The sequence below is a fragment of the Mauremys mutica genome, chromosome 8 (genome assembly GCF_020497125.1).
Source record: "Mauremys mutica isolate MM-2020 ecotype Southern chromosome 8, ASM2049712v1, whole genome shotgun sequence".
In the NCBI taxonomy this organism is placed as follows: Eukaryota; Metazoa; Chordata; order Testudines; family Geoemydidae; genus Mauremys; species Mauremys mutica.
In genome coordinates, this window is record NC_059079.1 from 10,481,978 (window position 1) to 10,501,106 (window position 19,129).

The following is a 19,129-nucleotide window of genomic DNA, read 5'->3' on the forward strand; positions in this document are numbered from 1 at the left end:
CTCAGCATTTACATAACACATTAAGAACATTCCCACTTTGTCACACTGGGCAACAAAATGGCAGATGAAATTTAGTGTTGATAAATGTAAAGTAATGCACACTGGAAAACATAATCCCAACTATACACATAAAATTATGGGATCTAAATTAACTGTTACCACTCAAGAAAGAGATATTGGAGCCACTGTGGATAGTTCTCTGAAAACATCCACTCAATGTGCAGCAGCAGTCAAAAAATGTGAACAGAATGTTGGGAATCATTAATAAAGGGATAGATGATAAGAGAAAAAATATCATATGGCCTCTATATAAATTTATGCTATGCCCACATCTTGAATGCTGTGTGCAGATGTGGTCGCCCCATCTCAAAAAAGATATATTGGAATTGGAAAAGGTTCAGAAAAGGGCAGCAAAAATGATTAGGGGTATGGAACAACTTCCATATGAGGAGAGATTAGTAAAACTGGGACTTTTCAGCTTGGGAAAAAGAAAAAGACGACTAAGGTGGGATATGATTGAGGTTATAAAAACATGACTGGTGTGGAGAAAGTAATAAGGAAGTGTTATTTACTCCTTATATCACAAGAAGGAGGGTAATTAATGAATGTCTCTAGGTGCTGTTTGCTAGAAGCTGGGTATGAGCGACAGGGGATGGATCACTTGATGATAACCTATTCTGTTCGTTTCCTTCAGGGCACCTGGCAATTGGCCATTGTCGGAAGACAGAATACTGAGCTAGATGAACCTTCGGTCTGACCCAGTATGGCCGTTCTCATGGGTAAGTGATATATTTTTAGGATATATTAAAAATAATTTTCTTTTCAGTTCCTATAGGTAATCGCTTGGTACTTTTCTGTTCCCGACTTATTTTAAACAGAAAACAGGCCTGTTCCAACCACTGAAAAGCAGCAGTGATTGTCATTTTTCATAAGAAAGTGAAAGTCTTTTTAATCTGTGACATTCAACATCAGCACTACTACAGTTTAAACATATTTTTAAGTCCTCCAATTCCTAAAAAGAATGGAAAATTACTCCATTCCCCCAAAAAATCTCACCACGCACTTTATTCTTAAAAAGTTTTCATTTTTATTTTTCACCATAGTACAAAAATACAGTACAATGTGATGGCAAGACATTCTCCAAAAACATTCCGCAAAAAAGGGAAAGAACCCCATAATGCTTCAATATAATCTATCTTCTCTTAATAAAACAGTTGAAAGATGAACATACAATAGATAGGTGGAGTTTCAACCTGAATGCAAATAAAGTCAAGTCACAAAGAGTTCCTACAAGAAAAAGATTGTTCAGAATGACTAGTCCACATGCTACTAGATATTAATCAAAATAACTCTATTTGTGTTAGTGTTCATGGCAGAATTATTGGTTTGATTTTTTTTGGCTTTTCAGAATAGAGCAGGCTTGAGTCACATCTCCTACTCATGAGTATCCTCACTGAAATCAAAGGGATGACTTCATGTCAGTCAAACGTAGGGGAGCAAGCACTGATTGGAGACCAAGTGTTGGCTATTTGAAAATGTAAAAATCATTCCTCTTAAGAAGAAGGTAAGATCTAGGCCTCTGGATACAAGTGATCATTGTTTACGTGGACAGATCTGATGCACATGCATACACAACCTCATCTTGAATGGATACATCAGCTGTAAATAAGCACTGAAGTGTACACTAGACGGGGAGGAGAAGATAACACTGTATTTGATGGAGGTGTGTGAAAAATCAGATAGTGTTTAACCTTCCAAAGATATTGAGAGGAGAATTACGTCCTTCCAGTGCAGCCACATTTCTTGGTATGTTTAATGGATTAAAAGAAAAAAAAATCATTTATCCTTTCAGAGCTTCAGGGTGATGGAAAAGGAATGTTCAATATATATATTATAATTCATCGCCAAGATGTTTTTGTTTGAAAGCATCTCCTGTCAGCTTCTCTTGGGCTTCCTTCATTCCTTGGACAACTGTCAAATTAAATACACAGAATATCAGCTGGATCATTACTACACATGATATGGAACAAGTAAGGAAGTGTATAATGAAAAGTATTTTTATCAACCAATAGTGCAATTTTATAGAATAAACCCCTTGGAAGTAGCCTGCAAAAGAAAAAAGTTCGGGTTATGCTCTTTTTGCCTTTTATATGATGTATAAAGAAGCATTAAATATCTCCCACCCTCCCCTTTCCCATACCATTTGTAAGTTCATGCCTCATCTACCCTATTTTTGTTGGCTGACTCTATGGACAAAGGAAGAACTAGCAAGATTATGACATCAGATAACAGGCACATAAAACCTGATAATTTGAGAGGGAAGTGGTTTTTAATCACTTTTTTGCTCACAACCTAAATGGCTGAGATACACTTGGGTATCTGTATTTAAAGTTCAACACTCCCCTAACAATCCGCATCTCTAAGACCCTCTCCAGTATTACCAAGGAAGACAAGTTTTGATATTCCTGATAAGTCTAAGGTAAAAGATAAATAAAAAAAAAATATTGTATGAAGGCTGAGAGTGTTTTTTTTGTTTTGTTTTGTTCTTTTAAAAAGTCACAGCTGCAAAATACAACAGAAACCTATTTTTCTCTTTTATGGGTCACTTTTAATATAACAGAGCAAAGCTTTTCCTGAATCTATCCCCATCAGCATTCCTAAGTGATTCTCCTGTGGCTTGTTACTTCAATGGCAGTTTCATGCCTGCTTCTCTCAGGCACCATAGAAAAATGTCTACCAGAACAATTAAGAGGAATTGAGTTTTTTTAATTCAGAATATCATTAGAAAGATTCCCTCTGTTTTACCATGTACAAAACACACTATCACAGCTCTCGGCCTTGTTGGCTCTCTCAACAGCAAGGTTAAGCAGTGAACCTGAACTATTCTCTCATAGGCAGGTGGCCTCTCCAGGGTTGAGGTAAACAAGTGGGCCAGCAAGGGGAAGCCTGCACTGCTCTACATGCTGCTGTGATTCAGTCAACCAACACATCACTGTTTACAATGTACCAGTAAATTGCATCATGAGCTAAATGCATTCTATGAGTGGGGCTTAGTTTTCCTCAAGATCAGGTACAATGTTGATGGGATGGACTATAGGTCTGGCAAACCCTTACAGAGGTCTTTTTTTTTTTCCTTGTTATTCCTTTTCATCACCCTCCAAAGAACAGAATGGCTACTCTTCCCAACTGATTATTTTAGGGCCATGTCTACAATCTCCCACCAGATCACCTCCACTGGTGCTAGCAGTCTTGGGAGTCATAATGTAGACTGGCACAGCTGTAATCAATGTCAATCAGACCCACTCTTAACATGGTTAGATGACATGGTTCTTAAAATACTAGCAGCATCTGGTCTATACTAGGGCTCTGAAGGTTGCTGATACTGATCGAGTTGGGCTGGCAAGATATTTTTGAAAAAAGTTTCCAGAGCGTAGACAGGGCCCAAGAGATTCACAATTAGACATTTCTTGATTTGAGAACAGAGCATTGTTAATTAACCAGTTTATATCACACATAACAGGGCCACATTGCTCACAGTTAGCGCCTGGTCCTAATGGCTTTTTACATACTTTACTGAAGAGATAGAAAACATAAGGTCAATTAATTCTTCATAAATGAGGTTGTCCTCTGACAGTTGTGTCCACATTTACATCAGAAGTCACAGACGGATACGTAACATCAAAGGCTGAATTTTAAATGACCAGAAAAGTTTTTATTTTACATCATGATTCTGTAATAGAGGTCTATCCATCCACCCACAAGATGCAAAAAAAACATTCATTCGCCTTATTTGTAACAGCTTCCAGCTGTGCTGTAAACTATAGGTTACCTCCACTCAAAAACCAAGCTTATGTTAGCTGCCATTCCTATGACATACCTGCAATGCACTCCCACTCAATTCAAATTTAGAGCTCATTCTCGCATACCTTGATCAGCATTGATGTAGAAATACTTGTAGCTTGGGTTTCCTTTCTCATTTATAATCTCTGGATGGACCTTCCCACTGGGATCTGTGAAACGAGAAAGTGATTAAAATGTGTAAGTGGTGAGGATGACAAAGTAGTCCTATAAGAGGCTGTAACAACGGTGAGCATGCCTTACCCATGAAAAGGATTCTGGGAATATAACCACCATCAGGGCTAAAAGCTTCATCCTTTGGCTCTTCTTCATCCTAGGTGTGCAAGACAGACGTAAGACAACATTCTGCTTTCTAAGCAAGGGATCTAACAAAATGTATCATTTACTTTAAAGCTATTTTCTTCCAATGGCTGTTATAAAATGGTAGTTTTAATGAACATGAACAGCTTGAAAAGAAGATAAATGACTGCAAAATCCTCTACTTTTGTCAACAAAGGAAAAAGGTCACCCAACAAGTAACAGTTGTAAAGATAATTGTAAAATTAAATCAAATATTTTCACCAATTTACATTAAATGGACTCGCTAGAATGTTTTATAGGTAATAAATGTATATAGAAAAGAAATTTCCTTTCCTATTATTGGGGAATAGTACAATGTACAGATTGTTAAAAATAAAATGGAAGAGAATCAGCTACATGAACAAAACCATATAACAATACAGTAAAGGTTTTATTTTTTAGTCAGTTGTATCAGTCAATACTTTGTATCTATTCAATAATGCTAAGAATTTAGTTAGGAAGGGATGGAGTCAGGAGAAATAAATAATTATAAGAAATAAGGGACAAATGCTCAGTTACAAAATAGTAGCATGGACATAAACTGTAGAGAAGCCTACCTCAAGGTTTACCATAATAAAATTATGGGCAAGTTCGGAGATCTCCTTGGATTCAGCAAACTTTGGCTTTAAAGCTAAGAAGAAAAAGAAGGGAGGGGGAGAGAAGAGAAAACTGTAAGAAAAAAACCAACATAATTCAGACCTACAGCAAAATCCATCCCTTCTTCTAGAGGTTACGTGCTCGTCACTGAATAGTAAGTAACCAAATCTTTGTCTCAAATTACTGAACCCATAACCCAGAGTGAAAGCTAACTAGCCCAATCCTCAGTGATCAGTCAGATGATGAATACTGGCCAAAAATAGTCATATGGGTAATTTTTTAACCAATCGTACAGAAGCAAAAAGCTTTCTCTGCCCATTACCAGTCACCTAAACCACCCAATCCACCTCACCTACATTTGTAGACCAACGTCATTATGGTTAGCCAGTTCCATTATATCACTGAACAAGACGAAAATCTAACCATCCACTGAGAAAGACCAGTTTGGAATATGCAGGTTTACTGTTCTTTCAAACTTTTATAATTTTCCATACCAAGGATTAGACCTTCAATAGAAATGGAAGATCTCTCCCATTTGGTGTGTGTCTTTTTAAAAAAAACAAACAAACTTATAGCATGGATTTGGACAGTTATTAATTTATTGCATTGAAGATTTCTATTTGTGCACTATTATACTGATCTGAGCAAAAAGCAAATATAACACATGCTATGCTTCAAATGTAAATAATAAGTGACTTGTACAAAGAAACCTTCCATTAAGGATTTTAAAGTGCTCTAGAATTAAATTCACATACCTTTGCAAGCTCCACACCAGGACTTGTGGATGATAATCATTAGAGGCAAACCACTTTAGAAAAAAACAAAGCACAACTGACATTAATTCTAAGACACTTAAAAAGACTGCATTCCTCAATGAAACTCTGAAATACACTTTCCAGTAACTAAAACTTTTAAAGAAGGCCCTAGCTACTGGAAAAAGTCATAGATGTAAACTGATTCTATTGTGCTCCCAAAGCTTTGTTTCCTTGCTAAAGTCTTCCCAAGTTATAAACATCAGCACCAAATAATTTAATAAAATGCCATTGACACTCTGTATCACAAAATAGGATTTGAGAACCCTCATATTCACCACTGTGATACGATTATGTTTTGTACAAAGATGCCTTGTGAGGTATCATTTGAGAAGTTATGATTGGTTGAACATTACTATTCTGATGAATTATGTGTGTTACGATTGTATCTGAAGTTATGAAGTTTTGCTCTGTGTGTGTGTTACTGAAATATATTGAGAAACGCCCACTACTAGCCGTTCATTGGTAACAAAGGAGCAACTAACACTGCAAGATAAGTTTCAGAGCGGTAGCCTGTATCAGCAAAAAACAACAAGGAATCCTTGTGACACCTTAGAGACTAACAAATTTATTTGAGCATAACTTTTCATGGGCTAGAACCCACTTCATCAGATGCAAGACAAAACAGATTTACATCAGGATCAGTCAGACGTGTTGATGGCCCATTAAGAAGAATCCATTCTCCCAGTGACTTCTCAGAGAGGGCATCTAACCCCCGCTTCCCTGCAAGGATCTTTCTAGCACCTGGACAGAAAGTATAAATGAGGGCCAATGACATCACCACTGGGCCTTTCTCCTCCCCCTATTCAACATCTGGAAGATTGTTTGGAAGACAAAGGCTTTGAACGGAGGAGATTGGCAGGCTGAGAAGAGAATTCAGCCTGTGTATTAAGAACTGTAAACTGCCTGGAACATCCAGTGGGGTGAGAAAAACTGCTTGATTCAAATCTTGTTTAGTCTGATAAAGTGTAGAATTTAGACTGTAATTTTCTTTTCATTTCTTATGTAACCAACATTGAGCCCTATGCCTAACACTTATAATCACTTAAAATCTACTTTTTGTAGTTAATAAACTTATTTTAATGTTTTATCCTTATCACTGAATTTGTTTGAAGTGCCTGGAGAATATGCTCAGATTACAAAGGCTGAGGCACATCCACTATCCTTCGACGAAATGGTGAATTAATGAATGAGTTTGCATTGTTCAAGAGAAGGTCTCGAGCAGTGTAAGATGGTACATTTCTGGGGTACAAGACTTGGGAGCTGAGGGATTAGCTGGTGTCTCCCTTTCTGTATAGTTCATGAGTAGCTTTGAGAGCTTCATACAATTTAGCTGGGTATGTCTCTGCATGTTGTTGGCTGAGTGATCACAGCACCTGAAGGGGTTTGCTACTTGTCACTACAACGGCATTGTAAGAGTCAGCCCAGGGAGGAGAGTTAAGGGGACATAGTGGTCTGACAGTTCCAGGTTGTAGCCTGGAAGCAGTTAAAAAATTATAATGAATAAGCTGATTGATGGCTGAAGACCAAAACAATCTCATTCTCTAAGTGGTAATGATGGCTATTGGTATAGTTACATGGCAGCTATTCACTCTGTCAGACACTAAAAATCTATGATCTACTATAACAGGAATGAGGTCGTGGTAACAGAATGTTAAGAACATAAGAACGGCCATACTGGGTCAGACCACTGGTCCACCTAGCCCAGTATCTTGTCTTCCAACAACAGCTGGTGCCAGATGCTTCAGAGGTAATGAACAGAGAAGGGCAATTATCAAGTCTTCCAGTCTCAGCTTCTGGCAAAAGGTTATCAAAAGATAATTTCACGATCCCACTCCCATTCCCTTTCTCTAGACCAGGGGTTGGTAACCTTTCAGAAGTGGTGTGCCGAGTCTTCATTTATTCACTCAAAGTTTTGCGTGCCATTAATATATTTTAATGTTTTTAGGTCTCTTTCTATAAGCCTATAATATATAACTAAACTATTGTTGTATATAAAGTAAATAAGGTTTTTAAAATGTTTAAGAAGCTTCATTTAAAATTAAATTAAAACGCAGAGCCCCCCAGACCGGTGGCCAGGACCCGGGCAGTATGAGTGCCACTGAAAATCAGCTCGCATGCCACCTTCAGCACCCATGCCATAGGTTGCCTACCCCTGCTCTAGACTGTCTGATGAAGCAGCAATACTCCATCAGAAACATTCCATAAACCACTGTGTTGATTTTCATACTCCTTTCTATGAAGCACGTTGGGAATCACCAAAAGTATCTTGGGGCCCACTTGAGGAGGAAATGTGGAGAGCTGCAGGATGTGGGCTCATATGAAGGACATTGAGGGAACCCCTATTTTAAACAATCAACTACTAGAAGTTTTTGTTGAAACTTTCTGCAAAGGAAGAGTCCAAATACTGATTTGCTAGTTCCTTCATGTATACTTATTATTAAACAAGACTCCCAAGAAAAAGTAAATGTTATTCTACTATATCTGTAGATTTTAAAGCCAGAAGGGACCATTATGATCCAGTCTATTTCATCCTACGTAACACAGGTCACAGAGCCACACCCACTAATTTCTGAATCAAGCCCCTAACTTCAATTTGAGCTATAGTATATCTTTTAGAAAGACATCTCAGTCATTTAAAGACTTCAAGTAATTGAGAACCCATTGTATCCCCATACAAGTTGTTCTAATACTTATTTAACTGTTTGAAATTTACACTTTATTTCTAGTCTGAATTTGCCTAGCTTCAGTTGCAAATCACTAGATCTTTTTATACCTTTGTCTGCTAGATTAGTCATGTACTATCAGAAATCTCTTCCCCATGCAGGTACTTGTAGACAATGATCAAGTCACCTCTTAACCTTCTCTTGGATAAGCTAAATAGAGTTTCTTAAGTCTTTCCCTGTGAGGCAGGTTTTCCAGACATCAAATCATTCTAGTAGGTCTTTTCTGAACCCTTTCCAAAGAGTGGACACAGGGTTTCAGTAAAGGTCCTACTAATTCTGTATACAGAGATACCACCTGTTCATAAATTAACTCCAAGCAAACAAGTTCTTCTAAAATCTTGTCCTAGAAAGGACTCCTGCTTCTTCACTAACATCTCACAGTTATATAGCACTTTCCACAAAGCAAGATTCATCCGCGCTAGAAAGCTGCCGTCTCTAGGGTAGACTTTTGGGGGTTTAGGTCTTTATTTTCTTCAGTTTGGGAAGTATGAAATTGACCTGGTCTAACATACTGCTAATTCAGAAATATATTTTAACACATGATCAGAAAACGGCAGGATTACAGGTAGAATTGATAAACATGTGATTTGATTGGAATGGATTATTTCAATAAACTAGTTTTTTGGGGTTGTTTTTTTTTAAATACACAGCCAAACAATATTTCCCCCAAGATTTGTATATCAGCTAAGCCTTGACTTCCATTTTAAGTCACCAAGTTGTTGTTTTTTTTACGGTGTTTTGGATATAGGAATATGAAGCCATTCTAGACAGAACCTGAAAGTGTTAGCCTGAGGGAGGGAGGGAACATGCCTGGTGTAGTAACTAGATTTCTAGCTACATATATTTCATATCATGCTGTGAAGAACATAGGAAAGGGCCGCTACATATGTCATTTTTGACAGATTGTGATTGAGTAACAAGAGTAAAAAGTTACACTGAATGAAGTTTTTAATTAAATATGGATCACGGTAGTTCAAAACAGCTTTGATGGAGGTAAGTTTACTGGCTAGTGAAAATAAAAGTAAATACCGCCTTTGTTTTCTTGAAAACAAAATGTTATGGAAAAATGTACAGGGGGGGGTCACTATAAGGTGGAGTCAAATTTTTTAAACAAATTTTACATAGCATTTTTTGACATCTTACATTAAAAATAAGAATTTCAGAAGATCAATTTACTGCTCATTACTTCAGTCAGGGCCAAGATTTCACTCATGTTGTTCATTTGCTGTAGGTATCTCCATTTGGATGATATACTTTCATATGTATCATGAGTTTCATGTTTATTTATAATCACTTTCAGGTTTTCATGCAAACAGCAAAATGCTATAACCTTTGGCCTGTTAACACTGCAAGGGAATATTATAAAAACTGTTTAAAAAAAAAAACAGTCATTCAAGTCAATCAGCTGTATAGGGTTAGCCAGATCTTGTTTGCATAAGGAGAAAAAACTAAGCAAGAAAGTATGGGATTATAACTAGGAATAATATGATGAAGAAAAGGAAAATGTATCTGAACATGGGGGGGGGGGGAAGGGAACTCCATCAGTTAGACACATTAAACTGTGGAAATAATCTCTTAAAAGGAAGTAGTGCACACCATCAGCTGGGATACTTGAAGACAGGACAAAACGTTCTGCAGAGAGGTGATACATTAAGCTTTTTTTCCACCTCACACCTCAGATTTTTTTTTACTTGACTGTCTCTCTTTGCAACTTATAGTCTTTTTCTAACAAGAGAGTGGCATGTAAAAGGAAAAATGTAACAGGAGGATTTTTAAAGCCACATCACAATGGCCACACACCTTTAGTAAGATAGATCCCAAACCCCTTCACAGGGCCAGAGGCTGCTGCAGCCAGAGGGATGTGGGCCAAGAAATGCCCCCATGTAAAAAGTAGCAGTATCTTTGCAGGGACAGCTGATACATGGAGAACACAGAAGGCAATCTGGCACCAGAGAAAGAACACAATAGATGCAGGCAAATAGCCAGGATGTTAGAGGAGTGTGGTATGGGATTTTTGCCAATTAAGCTTATTAAACTGTAAAAGTCTTCTGAGGGCAGTGGTGGTAGAGCGAATGCTTGAGTCAATTGAAACTAGATTGTTCCTTTCATTATATTGTTCAACCTTGCAGTGGATGATGGCACTGAATTACCTAAATTTATAGAAAAGAATGAGAGGTATGAATGGAAGTGTCCTTCCAGTTATAACCAATTATAGTCCTGAGTACCAAGAAAGGGAGGAAATTGTGCTAAGAGAAGCATATATGGTCAATTCCAATTTTAACCACAGAAATATATTATCAGCATAGACGCTGCTTCTCTGTAGCATACACAGAACATGGGCACACATTTTCCTGCCCAAACTAATATTAGAACGTCAAACATACCAAGGGACGTTGAGAAAACAGAACATTACACCTCCACGGATTTCTTTCATGTAGCCCAGCATGATTTTGCTCTTTAATTTTCTTCAGCAGTAGGGTCATAGATTTATCCAAAAGATATACTGAAGTTATAACAGTATCAATGATTCCCATTTAAGAGAACACATTCCAGCCAGCCAGCACCTGATCTAGTACTACACTCTACTATCAAGGGCAAGATTATCTAGACAGATTTTAAACTGAAGGGTTTATAATTACTAAAATACAATTCTCAGCAAATCAGATCTCAGAAATGTTTTACAGCTTTTGACCACACATTTCCCAGCTTTTATTCTTTTCCATTTAACTTCCCAAAGGGGGCAAAGTGGGGTCTCTTTACATAGCAGCTATAGCCATTTTTCAATCTCACAATATACAAATCCATGTACTGACTGGTAGATATTATTAGGTAGTCAGAGTGTATGGACTTTTGTACTCACTGAAGTGACCCCCTCCACTTTATCCCATCATTCCAGACAAAGAAATGAATGTTTAACAGTGAGGGAAGCCTTCCTCAAAAGGCAAAGAGAAGCAGTAAGCATATGCAGGGAGAGGGTTCATACTAAGATTAGGGTTGAACAGAAGGACAGGATCCAAAGCTGAGGTAGGAAGCAGGGATGTCTATAAAGGGGAATTAGTGCATGGCAAGCTGGGGTGTAAATCTACAGCACTCTAGTATATCATGCACTAACTGTGTGGCCCATGCTGGTGCTCACTAAAAATTACCTAGTGTGCTTTGACCTACTACTATTCACAGAGCACTAAGGAAATTTTAGTGCACAGTGGGAGGTGCATGCAGTTACTGGGAAGCACGCTACAGAATGTAGATTTACACCCCACTTGCCATGTACTAACTCTCCATATAATCTCTTAGTTAAGGCACATAAAAAGAGTTCCAAGGGCTGTACGCAATCAGATCAGATACTGTAATAACGAAGTACAATTCAGATCATCCTCATTGTGAGAGCACCTACTGTTAACTGAACAATTAGAGTATTTAGCCCAGGATCTACTAATGACTTTGGAAAGGAAGCCACAGAAAGTTGCTGAAATAATTGTTTTGAAAGTAAATTCAATATTTCATTCCATCCCAGGCACAGGATTTAAACAAAACAAACAAAAAAAAAGAAACAGACATTTGAGTTCACTAAGTAAGCATGTTTCCACTGTCCAAATTTTGAAGATTAATTTCCTGGGTTCAGAAAAACTTTTGAAAACACCAGCAGTTTTTAAAAAGGCTGCAAGTCCCAATCCTGGAGCAGCAAGGCCTCCTTTGTACAGTTTGATGTATACATCTTATCCTTGCCTTATTTAGATAAAACCCAGACGAAAGATTGTTCTTCCTCAAGATGCTGCAGCGGCATGAGAGATCAGCTCCCCTGTAGCATTTCTCTTTGGACACTGCAGAGATGATATAGTTACTGGGGTTTGGATCTCCATAGCTCCCATTAGTAGACTTTTTGGATGCCTGAGGACCTGATGGCTAACTGCCTTGGTCAGGCATTCCTACTCAGATGCTGAGTCTGCTACTGGGGGGGAGTGGTGGGTGTGCGCACACCCACAACTCCTGTTAGCAGATATCATGGACCACCACAGCTGGTTTCCCACACCCACTCTGGCTGGATACTCTTGCTCTGATGATGGGTAATGCAGGGCCCTCCACCGGTCTATCAGCACAGATTCCTGGTCCAGGCACTGGAGAACAATGACTAGGGAGAGCCAACTTCCTATTGGCACAGACTCTTATTTTGAGGTGTGTGGAGGCTCTCAGTGACTGTACCCCATTAACCAGCCCTCCTGTTCAGACGCTGGACTGTGGAGACTACAGGGGTCACTGGATGCTGCGGCTCAGGTACTGCAGGAACATGTTGGCCAGCTGGGGCAGGTTCTCCTCACTGGGGTGCATTTTGGTGTAGCTGATGAACTGCCTGCGGAGCCGACTCAGCTCCGCCATGCCCAGGGGCCGGTTCAGCACCAGCCCTTCGCTGGCCCCAGACACCTGGATCAGCTCCCCAGGCTGGGCCCCGCTCCTCTGGGCAGCCAGCACGGCAGCCAGCACTTCCTGGGTGACCCGGTCCAGCTGGTGGAGGAAGCCGGCGGACTGCAGGGGCTGCGAGCGGGTGGACTGGTTGGGCGGGGGCGGCCTGCTCTCGAAGAGGGCGGCGCGGATCTCCGCCAGCGGCAGCGGCTCCTGCCCGTGCACGGTGAAGAGGGGCCGGTCCCAGCGGTTCCGCGAGTCCGGGGTCTCGAAGGGGCCCGCGGACGGGTGCGGGGCGCCCCCCGCGCAGTGCAGCAGGCAATGCGGCGTGCCCGCGTGCTTGGTCACGCAGTAGAGCTCGTAGCGGAAGCTCTTCAGCTCGTTCCCCGCGTCGACGATCACCACGTCCCGCCGGCTCAGCCGCCGCTCCACCTCGGCCCGCAACGCCGCGCGGCCCCCCACCGCCTCCGCCACCACGTGCACCGGCCGCTCCTCCCCGCTCAGCGCCCCCCGCAGCTCCTCGGCCCGGCGGCTCTTGCCGCTGCCCGGCAGCCCGCACAGCACCACAAGCGGCATCTTCCGGCCACGGCCCGGGGCGCCGCCATTATAACCCGGAAGTCCATCCCAAGCACGTCCGCGGAGGTCAAGCAACGTCACTCCCGGCCCCAGGGCAACAAGAGGGATTGGCCCTAAGCATGAGATGATGTCAGGCTGTAACGCCCCTATGTAGGGAGGGGAGGGCTGGGGGAGAGGGAATAGCATTCCAGGCCATGGCAACCAGCCACCCCACAGCACTGACACCCCACCAGGCATTGTCCCATGCCATGGCAACCAGCCACCCCATGGCATTACCACCCCACCGGGCGCGCCCCATGCCATGGCAACCAGCCACCCTTTGGCACTGCCATGCCAGAGGGCACTGCTCCAGGCCATGGCAACCAGCCACCTCACGGCACTGACACCCCAGAGAGCATCACCCCAGACCATTGTACACCGCTTCTCCATAGCACATAGCCACCCCACGGTGCCACCGCGGTGCATGACACTCAGCCACCCCATCGCACGCGCACACACAAAGGTTTTGTCTCACCTATGCACTCCTTGGTCCCATACAAGCTTTGCCACTCACAGACACTCAGATACTACAAAAAGAACAGGAGTACTTGTGGCACCTTAGAGACTAACAAATTTATTTGAGCATAAGTCCCACTTCATCTGATGAACTGGGCTGTAGCCCATGAAAGCTTATGCTCAAATAAATTTGTTAGTCTCTCAGGTGCCACAAGTATTCTTGTTCTTTTTGTGGATACACACTAACACAGCTGCTACTCTGAAACCTGGCAGATACTACAGAATCTGGATAGAGATATCACCTGGGTCTGCCCTTCCAGCAATGGAAGATGAGGCTATGAAATTCACTGACTGACCATTCACTGCATTAGCCAAGACTAAGGAAGAGACAGCTCACTGACAATGCTTGACAACCTCCCACCCACTAGCTTGTCTCGCTAAATGTAAGGCGGACTGCATAAGGTCACATATTACTTTTCTGTGGAAAAACAACAGTGCAGTAATTACCACAAATACTGCAGTAACATGGTTTTTGGGAAGGCATATCACATGGATGCCATTACATACAGTTAACTGCCACCTTAGATTTCTCTAACTGCACCTGCTGTGTTAATTTTATGTCCTCACTACACATTCTCATATTGTGAGTGGGAAAAAACAGATGGATCAGTTTGAACGCAAAATTCAAATTCTAGCTATATCTTTCATAAAAATGTAGGCTGTAATTTTATATTTTTTAAAATAAGAAAATATTTTACACTTCCAGATTGGTGTCACGGATGGTAGTAAAATAATCCTTTCAATTAACTCTATGGCCTCAGTCCTGCAAACATTTATGCATGCAATGGCAAGTAGTCCTGTTGAGCTCCAAACAAAATATTCATGTACATAAAGTTAAGCACTTGTTTAAATGTTTGCAGGACTGGTGCCTATGTCTCTTTCTATATTGTAGTAAGTTGTCAAAAAGCATGATAATTTTCTGTTCAGCTCAATGATGCAATACAGCCACAATCCAGCAACTGGATCTTTGGGTAGACCTATGTAAATTTATGAAGATCTACACGGCCTCAAGGATCTATCTACCTGGAAGATCTGATTGCAGGATCAGAGTTTATCATTAACAAATGTAAAATGCTTTCTCTCTGATGTATTATCTGGGTCTGTAGGTTCTCCTATACCACCTGGATATATTTACACATAACTAGCTCTGATTAAATATTGGATCAATGCAGAATCTTTTTTCTCTTTTTAATGTAAAGCCACCCTGTGAATTTAAATTGTATAACATACCTGGCTGCTGCCTCTTTCTTCCCATCTTCTAGTGTCCTCCAATGAATGTGATCTCCAAAACCTGGAAAAGGGAAAGGTTTATAAAAGTAGCATGATTTAAGATGTCAAATGACAGATAAATATATTTTCTGACACTTACGGACACAATCAACTAGTTTTATTTCCCTTCTTTTAGCAAGCATTTTTTTATATGTAACCATTTGTTTTCAATATTCATACTCACTATCACTTGAACAGGGCCGGCTCCAGGCACCAGCCCACCAAGCAGCTGCTTGGGGCGGCCAAGGGTGAGGGGTGGCATGTCCGGGTCTTCGGTGGCGGGTCCCTCAGTCCCTCTCGGAGCGAAGGACCAGCCGCTGAATTGCCGCTGAAGACTGAAGCGGCGGCGGTAGAGCCATAGATTGCAATCGCAGCTTTTTTCTTTCTTTCTTTCTTTTTGCTGCTTGGGGCGGCAAAAACCTTGGAGCCGGCCCTGCATTTGAATCTCTGTTCTTGGATAATAAACTTACTCTTGTTTTCACTATACATATATCTAAGTGCTGTGTGTTCAGCAGAGCTGTGTTCTAAGGTATAACTAGTAAGCTGTGGGGTACTGTTCCTTTGGAAACAGCAGGCCTAATAATTCTAAGTATTCAGTGAATAAGCAGCTGGACCTTACAGAGAGCGTTCAGAGGACTTGGGAGATGGGTGTGCCTATTGCTAACCTGCAGAGAGAAAGCGAGGTCTGCAGAGTCCTGGAGGGGAGCACTGCCAGAGGCTAGGGTAGTCAGGGAGCTGATGCACAGGCAAGATTTCCTCATACTAAGGACGAGCGATACCAAGGTGCCTCACACCCCTGGATATGCCCAGGAATCATCAAATTTCATCTGTGAATATTGGATTTTCTGGGTAAAGTTAATTTTCATAATCCTCTTTCATAATATGCAATGTCTAAGAAGATTGGGGAAAATTCCAATATTCATACCTTTTAGTCAATTATTAAAGAACATGGGGGCTCAGTTCTGCATGCCCTTACTCATACAAGAAGTCCCACCAATTCTGTAATTAACAGACATGCAATCCAAGCTGTGTATCCTGAACTGAAGACAAGGAGAGGATGCAGAATGGCACCAAGATCTGCTATCTGATGGTAGAGTTGGCATCTATCAGCATTATCCATCGAATACGATAGCAGGATTGTCTCTGGGTCACTCTGAAGTTTAGAATGTCTGTTGATTCAGTGTGAAGTGATGGAAACAGCTACAAACAGAGCTGAGAGCTCTTTTTGTATAGAATATCACCAGGTTCAATCACCACTGGGATTCGCAGCCTGTTACTGTCCAATATTTAAGTTTTCAGACTTTTTTTTTTGCTTTTTTCACACATTACGAATTACGCCCATACAACAGCATGGCTTTCACCTATCACTATGCTATTTTTCTATTTAGTGTTAAACAATACATAAGTGTGACTATCCAGGCCTGCAGGCATCTTTGCCATATATTAAAAATATAACCATACTGCTACAATATATTTCTGTATGGGACTAAATTCTGTTGTCTGTTAAAGTCCCTTTTCTGCAAAAGTATTTAAGTGTGTGTTTTACTTTAAGTACATGCTTAAGTCTAGTTCAATGTGACTTAAGCATATGCTTGCTTAAGCATTTTGCCAAATAAGGCTGTAAATATGCAGCAGAAGTCTCTGATGTTAATGGGGACAAGACTGGGGCTATGGTGTACATTTAGCTCAAGGGAACCTTACATAAAATATGCAGGGGGATGAGGAGGAGCATTATTTCTTGTAATCAAGGATATTTAAATACACATTGAATCAAATTTTTTTCTAGTAAGCAAGGATGACTACATTAATTAACAATAAAATCATCACAGTCTTCCCTCCCTCCTTTTTAAAAATAGGGACCTATGGAGTTTTAATTCAACTATCAAAAAAGATAACTAGTAATACTAAAACACTTCTTCCCTGTCACTGGAGAACATAGTCAAGAACATTGATGCACTGACTGAACCCGCTCCTCATATTCCAGACTTCAGAACAAAGATAGGGAAGTAAAGTAAGGTGGACTGAACAGAGCTGGGGAAAGATAAATCCAAATCATGGTATAGTACAGGATGGTCGAACAACTACAGGTTTATTAAGAAAAGCTGAAATCAGTAAATAACGTAAAAAGTAAGATAATATGGCTAGAAGGATTGAGTCAGAACAAGTGACAAAAGAGGGGAGTGTAGTGGAAGTACAGTTTACTGGAATTTGAACAGTAGTGAGAGAGAAAAACTATAGGATAAAACATAAAATACCCACTTGATCACCTATTTACTAGCCATACCCCAATGTGCTTACATTGCATAGTTGTAGGGATGTCAAAATGGGACAATCTGAAGGGGAAATTAAAAATTTAATTGAGATTTCATTGAAAGACCCTTTACAAAACCCTTCAACACCAAAGAAATTTAAAAAACTGCCTTAAAACTAACTCAGAATGAACAAATCTTCTAAATGAGAATGAGACTTGGCAGGTCTGCTACAACCAGCAATTGGCAGTTTTGAAAAAGAATAAACCTGGCAAGCCCCCTCTTCTCCACTCCCAGAACATTAACGCATTTCCTACTGTATCAGGGCAGCATTGCAATTGCTCATAATTAATTTATGGCCTGGCACCATAATATCTTGTATGTTTCAGACTCAGTTCTACCACTCAAGCAATTACTCCTTACCCCGCCCCACCTATGAAATTTACCTAAACAATCAAAATTACTATTTGAATGCATTATTGCAAATATTAAATACATTTCTGGGGTGCGGGGAAGGGACCCTCCTGATTAGGAATTTATTTAGTTATTTATAACAATCATAAAAGTTTAAATACAAACAAAAAGAAAAAAGATGCCTAACCCTTTCCAAGCCCTTCTCCAGCAGAGGATGTGGTAAGCACCAAGAAAATCAGGCAAAGAAAGAGACTGGAGAGTGCTGTTGCTAATTGAATCTTCATGGTGTCTGCTTGGATCCTCGGCAGCACAATGAATACGTCTCGATAGCCACAGTCAGCAAGATCAGATCAGATAAGCTTAGGGGTATGGGGTGTTGGGATTTTTTTTTTTAACTCAGGAAGTGATGTTGGGCGGATGTGGGTGGCGCTTCAGAGTCCTGTATCAGGTTAATAATAGAAGGAACAGATCCCCCAAAATCTGAACGGGAGACTTGGCAAAATTCTTTCTGATCTATAGTTACAGCTCTTCATAGTTGTTTCCAAACTGGCCACTTTCCGACAAGAGACATTGCCGGGGGACATTTAAATAGTAATTTCATATAGATTTGAAAGGGGGAGCTCATTCAATTCACACATGCAAACTAGTTCTGCCGCCAGCCCCTCATGAGTAGTAATATTGCTCAAATTCAGATTTTGGCTAAAGCTGTAACTGTTACCAGAATGATTTAATGTTTAACTAACCCAGTCTACATATGTCTTGTAGAATTGACAGAGAGTTGGTCGAAATTGATTGGTTGCTCTTCAGCACCTGCCAGCGAGGGGTGGATTTCAGTGTTATTTTATTCTGTACCAAAAAGATGGAGCGTATATATCACTATGCTCAAAGTGGAACAATCTTCGGGGTTCGATACATTAATGCGTAGCTGTTTGCAAGCGGAGAAAGTAAAAGATGGATTATCGCAGATCTTGATGTATATGATTTACAAATTGGAATCTGTGGGATTTTCCAAGAGCTATCACATTTAAAAAACCTGCTTCTTAAAGTCTGCCTTACTGTACAAATCCTGACCAGCCAGCCTCTAAAACCTGGAATCCTGAGAACTAGCCCATCAGGCTGCTAACGCTAGTCAGCTGGCGACTGGAATCTATTTAAAACTACATCGGTTTGCAACCCTGATCTCACTTGTACTGTCCCATTTTGCAAACACCACGGCTTTTTATTTTTTATTTTTTTTTGCAAAAAAAAAACACCCAAACCAAACAAACCCAGGACTTAAGAGAAAGCAATTTCCTTGCCTACTGCACTGCAGAAATAGACCAATACCCTCCCCCAC

General features: G+C 40.6%; 2 protein-coding genes across 2 annotated transcripts; both read right to left on the reverse strand.

The window, feature by feature from the left end:
* Positions 1-842: 842 nt before the first annotated feature.
* On the reverse strand, positions 843-18,294 carry TXNDC12 (thioredoxin domain containing 12). Its single transcript, XM_045027599.1, has 7 exons — positions 17,981-18,294; positions 15,092-15,152; positions 5,550-5,602; positions 4,755-4,828; positions 4,102-4,171; positions 3,927-4,010; positions 843-1,971 (listed from the first exon to the last, which is right to left on the reverse strand). The coding sequence occupies exons 1-7, from the start codon at positions 18,075-18,077 to the stop codon at positions 1,892-1,894; spliced, it is 519 nt and encodes a 172-aa protein (XP_044883534.1). The 5' UTR covers positions 18,078-18,294; the 3' UTR covers positions 843-1,891.
* On the reverse strand, positions 7,708-13,406 carry KTI12 (KTI12 chromatin associated homolog). Its single transcript, XM_045027598.1, has one exon. It carries the CDS (start codon positions 13,304-13,306, stop codon positions 12,584-12,586), a length of 723 nt encoding a protein of 240 aa, XP_044883533.1. The 5' UTR covers positions 13,307-13,406; the 3' UTR covers positions 7,708-12,583.
* Positions 18,295-19,129: the final 835 nt, after the last annotated feature.